This window comes from Haliaeetus leucocephalus, unplaced genomic scaffold (assembly GCF_000737465.1).
Source record: "Haliaeetus leucocephalus isolate CR32 unplaced genomic scaffold, Haliaeetus_leucocephalus-4.0 Scaffold164, whole genome shotgun sequence".
NCBI lineage: Eukaryota > Metazoa > Chordata > Aves > Accipitriformes > Accipitridae > Haliaeetus > Haliaeetus leucocephalus.
Genome location: NW_010972600.1, coordinates 839712 through 849244, shown reverse-complemented (window position 1 = coordinate 849244; position 9533 = coordinate 839712). Strand labels below are relative to the sequence as shown.

The 9533-nt window shown below is 67.7% G+C and overlaps 1 protein-coding gene across 1 annotated transcript in view; it reads right to left on the bottom strand.

Annotated features, from left to right (window-relative positions):
* Positions 1-6356, bottom strand: part of MIDN (midnolin) — a 22739-nt gene extending 16383 nt beyond the window's left edge. Inside the window, exon 1 of the mRNA XM_010563276.1 lies at positions 6268-6356. Coding sequence (XP_010561578.1) covers positions 6268-6356 — 89 coding nt within the window. The remainder of the gene's footprint in view (positions 1-6267) is intronic.
* Positions 6357-9533: the final 3177 nt, after the last annotated feature.

Here is a 9533-nt window from a genome sequence, read left to right as displayed (position 1 = left end):
CCTCCTCCCGGGGTCCCGGCTCGGAGTCCCCCTGCTCCCGGTCTCGGCCCCTCCTGGGGGGTCTCGGCCCACTCCCGGTATCCCGGCTCTGCCCCCTCCGGGGGTCCCGGTCTCGGCTCTGTCCCCGCTGCTCACAAGCGCTCGGCGCTGCACACGGGGCCGCGGCATCCGCGGGCGGGCAGGGCAGGGGGGACCCGCCCCCGCGGGCGGTGGGGAGGGGACAGTCCGGACACTTCTCCCCGTCCCGGTGCCCCGTCACCGGGGTCAAAGTCAGCCTGTGCGCAGGGAACCGATGGGCTGAGCTCTCCTGGGAAGCCGAGCTTCAAAGCAGCTCCCGGTGGAGACTCTCTGATGTCTAATAGTGAGGTTGGGCCATCCCTCCCCCAGGGATTCCCTCTGCCCAACCACCTACTTCACAGCCAGGATGAGGATTCAAGCCCACAGAATTTTTTTGGAGCAGAGGAGAAGCGGGCTGTCGTATCACTGGTGCTGGGGGGTGATGCCCCGGTGCCCTGGAACGGAAGCCACAGGCCCGTTTCCCCCCAGGACAGGGTCCGTGGGGCCAGTGGCCACCCCGGCCTGCCGCAGGGAGGGTGCTGGGGAGATGCTGCTTGACCTCAGGCTGACTCCGCCGGATCTCTCCCTCGCAGACAATGCCCTGGCACACCGAGAGACAAAGCAGCTGGAGGGGGGATCTGGCGGACAGTCTGCAGCGAGGAAGGGGCCGCGCATCCCCGACCCACGGGGCAGCAAGGAAGGGGGCCCGGGGGGAGCCGGGGGAGCTCTCTGTAGTCCCAAAACCCTGCCGCTGTTTTCCTTCCCGAATGGCCTCCCCTGGGCTTGGCGGAGATCGCTGCAGAGCCGCGCTGGGGTGGGAGCGAGGCCCCTCCATGCGCAAGGAGCAGAGCTGGGCTGGGAGGGAGCCTTTGTGGCGCAGCCCGTGGCCCCCCGCCTGCCCCAGCCCCCTCCGGGCTCTCAGGGGGGAGATGAGCTCAGGCAGCTCCGGCTCCGGCTCCTGCCATTGTTGTCCCTGGGAGAGGGGCCGGGGCAGGGACGCGCCATTGTTCTCCCCGGGAGCTGCGGAGCCCCGGGCCTGTGAAGCCGCCCCTCCGGGGGCCACGTCCCCAACTTGCTGTGTTTGGCCCTGCCACGTTTCGGGCTTGTGCACCGGGAGGAGCTGCGGTGGGGAATGAGGCGTCAGCCCAGAGCCACCTCCTCGGGGAGTAGGGCCCGGCTGCCAGCCCCTCGCTCGCAGCCCGGATCTGCAGGGAGGGACAAGGGGATGTCACGGTCATGGGGCAGCTGCTCCAGCGCTGGCTGGGAGTGTGGCCCGCTCGGGTCCATTGGCAAAGTGTGGCGTGCCCCAAGGGCAGGGCATCTCCCCACGTCCTTGCAGCCCCGAGGAGCCCCGTTCCTGCTCGCCACCCTCCCTGCACGGCTCCATCTCCTTCCTGGGAGGAAGCTCGTCTCCTCTGGCAGTCCCGTGACTCCGGGAGCTGGTGCTTTAGGAAGCATGTGCGGATTTCAGTATGGTTGAAGGTATCCAGAGCCTCCAGAGACACAAGCTGGGAGATCCCAGGATTCCCAGCAGCCCAGGTTTTGTGTGTTTAGTTTATTGTGTTGCCCTGGGAATAAATCGTTAAAGATTACAGTCAGACTTGGGCATAATTGCTGTGCGGCATCAGAGGCTCCTGCCGTCTCCAGAGGGAGCGTTCTCCAAACCCCGCACGGCTGAGCAGCTTGGGGAGAGACGATCCGACGAGCAAATACCTACACAAATCCCGCTGCAGGCCACACGCAGCTCCCGCAATCCGCTTAGCTAACCTGGGCCCTGCGGATTAGCCCCCGCGGCGGCTCACACGCACCAGGGCGGACAGTGCGGGCGCCGGGGCGGAGGAGAGGGGCTTACCCGGGGTCCGGTGGGGACGCTTCCCACGGGGCCTGGCCGGTGTGCACGTCCTGGTGTAAGGGCAGGCTCGGGGCAGGACCGTGGTGTCGGCTCCTCTGCCTTCCTCGGTGCTGCCCCGTCCCGCTGGCCCTGGCTTCAGCTGGGAGCCCTGAATCTTTCAGGGGCTGGTTCTTGGAAGTCCTGTCCCTCGAAGGAAGGGAATTCCCAGCCCTCCTTTGGGGAAATCCCCCACCAGCCCCGGGGCAGCAGCTTTTCTCTTTTCTCTCTTTATTTTTTTCCTTTTGGACTGAATTCCTGGCTGATTTCACAGCTTTGGCAAAGGGGGATTTTTATCACAAGTCTCTGCATTCCCCTCGCAGGCGCGAGGTCACGGGATTAGGGCAGAGCTGCTGCCGGGCTCGGGCAGAGATGGGGAGAGGGGAGAGGAGGCAAGAAGGGGCTTTGGGTTTCTCGCTCCCGTGGCTGCAGAAGGCGTCGGGCTGCAGCCTGGGGGGCCCTTTTCCTCCACGACTTCTCCAGACCCCCAGCTCAGGGAGGGGAGCGATCCCCTTCCCACGGGGAGCAGAGCTGGCGCAGCCGCGAAGGGGCCAACGCCGGTGGGCACGGCACAGTCAGCGGGTCCCAGCTGTGCGGTGCCCGGCCGGGGCCTCGCCATGGAGCTGCCGGCAGCGAGTGGGAGCGTTCCCACGGGCGCGGGGCCAGCGGCAGGGCTTGCACGGGGCACACCCCGGCAGGAGGGTGCAGCCGAACCGCTTCACCTCCGCCCGCCTGGCACCGCCGGCACCGCTGTGGTGGGGGAGGCACAGGGCCGCCGGGTGGGGGTCCCGGCTCCCCCTCCTCTTCCCCCGAGCCCCGCGGGGCCGAGCGGCTCAGCCTTAGTCACGGTGGCGAGCGGTGACTCACGTTGCCCCGGCGCGCTCAGGTGAGCCATCGCTTGCTGCTGTGAGTAAGGAGCCGGCAATCCCCAACCTCCCGGCACAGACCCAGGCATGAACCCCTGCGGCCGGAGACCCCCCATCCCGCCAGGCTCAGGGCTGACTCGTGGCGGGCGCGGGGTGTCCTTGGGCAGAACGGCGGTGCCTTGTGCCGGTGACGCTGGCGGGGCTGTAAACACCCAGGCGTGTCCTTAGAGACACACAATCGGCTCCGTGTGTTTTGCGGCTCTCGGGGACGTGTCCTGCTGGTCCTTGGCAGCGCGTCCGGGCGTCGCGGCCTGGGGCACCCCGGCTGCCGGCCCAATGCAGTCGGAGCCGGTGGCCCAGCCTGGCCTCGCCTGACGTGCCCTGGCTCTGGGGCACCCCACACCCCCCCGGGGGCTCTGCCCATCACCGTGGCCTCGGGCCTGGCTGAGGCCAGGCAAACCCCAGAGATGAAGTCACCCCTGGAGTGACTCAGGCAGCCATCCAGACGTCGGGGGGCCGGGCACCCCAGCCAAGCCCCGTGGGCAGTCGGGATCCCAGCAGAGCGCAGGGCTGGATGGCTCTCGCCGGACCCTGGGATGAGGCAGTTCCCGGCCGTGACGTGCGGGGCTGGGGCAGGAGGAGTCACCGCAGAGGCTTCCACCCGCAGCCTGGCCCCGGCCCTGGGAAGGATGGCGAATCCCTCTGGATATAGCAGCACCACAGGCCTAGGTGTGGGGCCATACTTGGCTGTGCCGGGCCGCGACCCCGCTGCCCACGGTGAGGCCAGGGCTATTCTCGGCTCCCTGAGCTCACGGTCCCCTTCGGGACGTTGAGCTCTCCGTCCCTGCTGACGCAGGGTGAGCAGCTCCCTGCCCTCGGCTCCGCTGCCTCCCTGCCAGCCCCTGACGCTGCCGGCCCGTGGCCAGCAGCCCCCAGCCGGGCGGGAGCGGAGATTTGACTCTCCCCCCTCGCCAGCCAGAGCACATGGGCAGGTTGGCACGGCTGCGCCCAGGGCCGGGCACGGGCAGCCAGCTGGCCCTAGCCCTGCTTGGCGTCCCTGGGCCAGCACGCAGCCGGAGCTCTGGCAGCGGCTGAAGCCCCTGCGGGGCTGGGGGCATCTCCCCTGCCTCGCTCCCTGCCCAGGCTTCAGCCCAGAGCCACGCTGGGACAGGCACAGGGAACCCCAGATCCTGGCACCATCCACGTCCAGTTGTGCCCCGGGCACCAGCTCCGCCGCTGCCCTTCTGCCACCGCAGCTCCTGTCCCCCCCCGAGCCCCCTCCTGCGCCCCAGCCTGTGCAGGAGCCCAGCGCCGGCCCCACGCCGATTGCCGGACGCGATGTGGCAATCGCAGAAATCGCGGGTCAGGAGAGGTCCTGGCGGTTGCATCAGCACGGCGGGCACATGCTGTCAGCTCATGCCCACAGACAGGACCCTCCCCTGGGCATGGGCCAGGGGCTGAGACCCCCCCAGCGGGGCAGGACCCGGCTCCTGCTCCTGGGGAGCCCTGGAAACGTGGGTGTCCGGCCCCTGCCGGGGTGGGAAGGGGCACCTGGGGCATGGACCCCCACCCGCTGTGGCCAAGAAGAACCGGAGCCCTGACACCCTGCACCTCTTCCTTCCCATGGAAAGTCCCTTCCCAGCCAGGCTGGGGCTCCAGCTGGACCCAGCCCTGGTCTCAGCTCAGCACTGCGCGGTTGTCTCTCAGACGCCGTGACATTTCTTGGTTTGCTTTAAATCACCAGCTCCAGGAGTCAGATGACAACTCAGCTTGTTGTTGTTGTTGTTATTATTATTGTTATTACCATTATTATTATTATAAATGCTTAAGCAAGTTGCCAGCCCTGGGGAGGGGAAGGACCTGGGATTTTGGTAGCCTCCTCAGGTACATCATGAACCTCACTCCTGGGGTGACCTGGGCTCATAAATCAGGGGGAAGTAAATCCCCCCCTTCCCATCCCATCCCATCCCATCCCATCCCATCCCATCCCATCCCATCCCATCCCATTCCCTGGCTCCCACCACGGGGGCTGGCTGGAGTGGTTTGTTGTCCAGCCTGGGCGAGAGCGGAGCTGAGGCTGCCCCGGCTGTGAGCCAGCCAGCACTGCCCGCACCGCACCATGCCTCTGCCACCGTCCCGGGGTCTGATCCCCTCAGCCCCGCAGCCACAGCTCCCCCCTCGCCCAAAAGCTGCCCCTGCCCTCACTTCACCCCATCTGCGCCCCGGGCGCGGGAGCAGAGGCTGCCCCACTGGCATTGCCCGGAGAAGGGGAGCATTGCCGCCATGGGCAAGGTCTCCGCAGGAGCCGAGCAGAGGCAGCGGTGCCATCGCCACAGACCCCGGGACCCCATCAGACCCCTGCCCCAGGTGGCCCCACAGCCTGGGCACCCCTGGGACTACCCACCCCATAATGCACCGTGGCCACCCCACAGTGGGTGGGACCAGTGTGTCCTGCAATGCATTGTGGAGGGTGTAGTCTGGCTACCCCACTTTGGGGTGCAGAGTTGGGGTGCAGCATCCTCAGCACCCGACCCTTAACCCTGCCCCGTGGCTGGGGAGAGCTCGGTGCCCCCACCCGGGGGGTCCCACAGGGCATGGCTAGCTGACGGGGGGCACCGACAGGCAGCGAGTCCACCCACGGGTGCCCGACCCTGCTGCCCATGGGGCATCTGCCAAATCCTGCCTGTACAAAGGGCAGAGGCAGAGCTGGGGCTCCGTGTGGGATGGATCCTGCAGAACCCAAACCTGTGCCAAGGGCTGGGGGCGATGCCGGCACGGGGCCCCGGGGCCCAGCATGGGGTGGCCAACGGGGGGGGCGTGGGGCAGCGTGTCCTGCCGGACTGCCCCACGCGCTGACACACGGGCGCACACTCAGCGTGGCGGCATCCCCGCCCCGTGCCTGCCCACTGCTCCACTTGGAGCCGTGTCAGGAATGCGGGAGACTCACCCGGCCGGGGGGCACGGTGCCAGCCCGGAGCCGCGGGCACCCCTCTGCCCGGCCTCCCCATCACTGCCTTGGGGGGGCTCGGGGCTGCTGCCAGAGGGGGACGGGGGTCGGGGGTCGGCAGGGCAGCTGGCGTCCCCACAGCACCTCTGGCACAGTGTGGGGCGCGGGACAGTGCAGAAACGGGCGCGTGGGCACGCTCGCACATGGCCCCACTGCCCAGCGCCACCCCTGCCCCTCTGCCGGGCCTGGCACCCACCGAAGCAGCTGAAGCCGGAAGGAGGAGGAAAAGGATCCCCACGGGTGGGTTGTGCCACAGGAAAACCCGACCCAGGGCGGGCTGGGGATGAGAGGAGATGCTTCCTCCTGGCCTCATCCCTGCACACGCGTGTGCAACCCCTCGGGCGCCACCGCCCCAAACGGGCACATGCACACTTGCACACACACGTGCGTGCTCACTCTGCACACAGACACCGGCGCACACGCTCTCGTGCGTGTGCGCACGCTCACACCCTTGCACGCTCGCCCAGGTGGGTGCTGCACCCCCACCCACGCTCTCCCCCGGCCGGGCCAGATGCTGGCTCGCGTCGTTCACACACATCCCGTCATGGGCGCACGCACCCCCTCACTTCCCGGCCGGGCTGCGCTCTCCCCCCGGCTGCAGTTCCTGTTTACGGTGATGGAGCCGCCTGCCCGGCCCTCCCTGCACCGGTGAGGGCTGGCCGGGGCAGGGGCCACCGCCATGAGTCCCGCCACGTGGCCCCGGACGTGGGATGCCGGTGCTGTCACCTCACCCCGTGCCTGACCCCGGGTCCTGGCGCTGCTTGGGACAGTGGGGTTGGTTCCCTTCCGACGGCTGTGTGGGGTCACCCGCTCCCCCACGGATGTGGGGCCACAGCCTATTCTGGGAACAGCGGCAGGAAATCCTGGCGAGGAGAGCCGGACCCCGCATGCTACCAGCACCGGCACTGCCATGGGGACGGGCTGCAGCGGCCGGGTGGAGGCGAAGCTGCCGCGTGTGGAGGTGCGGGTGCTCCTGACCCGTGTCCCATGCTGCTGGGCGCTTGGGCATCGGGATGTCCCAGCACCCCTGGGCAGGGCTGGCTCTCGCCCTCCCTCCTGCCGGACCCTCCCTGGCTGCTCAGGGATGCCGGCCGGAGAGGTGCCGCCCTGCACTCCTTCCCCAGCTGGGGGGATGGAGGGAGATGCTGTGCCCAGGGTCGGGGTGAGCCAGTGCAGAGCGAAGAGCAGCCGGAGGAGTCCAGCCCTGGGCCAGACCCACTGTGCCGCATTCCCCAGCGCCGAGACACGCTGCAGGGAGACAGGCTCAGCTCATCCCTGGCGTGCTACCTGTGGGGAAACTGAGGCACTGACCGGGGAAGTGACTCACCCTGCACTGTGGCCTTTTAAATGCCCTGCTCTGATTAGATAATGGGCGGAAGGATCAGAGAGAGCCGAACAACCCCTCATTAAACCTTTATCTCCCCATAGCGCCTTCAGCTCCCAACGGAGACCTCGGCCATGCTGGGCTGGTGCTGGCCTGGCGCGGAGGCAGCTGTGCCCCGAAACACGCCTGCTCACATCCACCGCAAGGCCCCCGTGCGCTGGGCGGTCGGCAGTGTGGCAGTGTGCAGGCTGGAGCACGCCCTGGCACCCCATGTGCTGGCGAAGCCAGGCGCCATCCCGGCCACCAGCGGGGCCACGGGGGATGTACTCGAGTCCTGCCGGACCCCGCTGCCTGGACAGCCCAGAGCCAAAGCCGGGTGCTTCTCCAGCCCCACGCCCGGGTGATGCTGAGAGCATCCCGGGATGCTACCTGGTGGCAGCCCCTCTGGCAGGCACAGACCACAGCGCTCCAGCACCCGCCGGGCTTGGAGGGGCTGGCGGGCAGGAACCGGAGCTCCCTGCCTGCGTTAGCCGTGGTGATGAAAGAGGCACGTGTGGTGGCAGAGCTCGAGCCACTTGTGATGGGGAGGGGGAAGGAAGCGCCGTGCCAGGGCTCTCCTTCTGCCTTTCTCTTCTTTCTCCCCTCTCTCGCAGAGTGCAATTAGTCAATTAGCACCCAGAACCCGGCCCCAGGGAGCGGGGTTTGCTGTAGTGAGATTCATGCCAAGGCTGCAATAGTCCACCAGACAAGGCTGGCATCTCCAGGTGGTGGGCACAGAGCAGCTCCCAGGCCACCATCCTGCTCTGGGGCTTGGCGCCGCATGGGGCTGGGGTCAGAAGGAGCAAGGGCTCTGCTGGCTGCGGCAGCCCTGGAGCTGCCCAGGCTGAAAAAGCCCTCCCGAGGCGGGGAAGCAGGTCCCGTTCACCCGGTGCCTGTGGTCCCAGCCCTGCCGGCCGGCTGCCTGGGGGGCTGCCGGTGTTACCGGGCAGTTGCCCGTCGGTCCTCCCGCGAGGGTGCTGCCGGCAGGGCCGGGTCGGCGTTGGGTGCTCTCTGCAGGATTAGGTTTTGAGGGGAAATGTGATATGGCAGCGATAGGTTAGGCTGCAGGAGATTAGATCATCTGTGGTTTTGGGAGCATCATCAGAGCGGGGCTCTTGTGTAACCTCTGCAGCGCAGCGCCTGCCTCCAGCTGCCCTCCCCAGGCAGCATGGCCCCCGCTGGCCCCCGCAGGCTCCCCACCCCACTGAGCCCCTCATCACCGATCAGCCAAAAATGCGGTGACGTCGATACTGCTTTGATGGAAACCGAGAAATTCGGGAGCCCGCTTGTGCGTGGCGTTGAGCGGATGCTTGGCCAAACAAGAGCCAAACAAAAGCAAAAGAGAAACTCGCCTCACAGCAGCCCCAGCGCCGCCTGCCCTTCTCAGATGCTCCTGGCAGCCTTCAAAGTAAAAAGCATCAGCTCATGTTTTACAGGAGATGCATTTCCAAAGGAAAATGCTGCCGGTGAAGCCCCCGGCCCAGTTCCTTCCCTTTTCCTCCAGCCACAGCCATTTGCTAAATCCAAGATGAATTCAGAAAGCTCCCAGCCAGGGCCCCGTGCAATGGCCGTCATGGCCCAGCCCTGCTTATCCGACTCTTTGCTCATGGGATGGCCTTAGCACGAGCCATCCAGCTTTGTGCCGCTCCTCCCGCGGCCATAAGGAGCAGGCTCCCTCTGCCCGTCGGGGGCTGCGGCACCGCAGCTCATCTGGCTCACGGCCCCTCCCTGCCCAGGACCCCCATGCTGCGGAGCTGCCCCCGGGGTGCGGGACGCCTGTCCTCCTGCATCCCATGGGACTGGGAGCAAGGAGGCTGCAGCATGGCCGGTCCTCGCTCCCCAAACTGGGATGGGGGGGTAAGGCAGCCCTGGGGACTGGCTGACCATGGTCGGAGCAGATGAGGGGACGTGGGGTGCACGACCCCCCCACCCCGCTGACGGTGCAACACGCGCTTGTGCGCATTCTGCGCCCACACCCGTTCCCGTCGGGGGGGGCCCTGCCCACCCAGCTCGCTGCGGGAGATGCTGGCTTTTCCCACGCCACGCCAGGAACCCTCATGATCCGGCGGGGCCGTTTCACAACCCATCCCGGCGGCAGCCTGTGCCCTTGGGGTGCCCCGGCTGGGACACGAGGCGCGGGGGCCGCAGCCGGCCGGGGTCGGGGCCGGAGCCCATCTGCCGAGACAGGATGCGGGGCCGGACGGGGGACACAATGCGGGGAAGCGACGAGGGGCGAGCGGGGACAGGGACGTCCCGCAGCGGCACGGGCAGGCTGGTCCCAGCACACCCGGAAAGCTTTCGGCCGGGAATGAGCGGGGTCACGGCCCCTCCGGCCCCCCAGCTCTCCCGGGC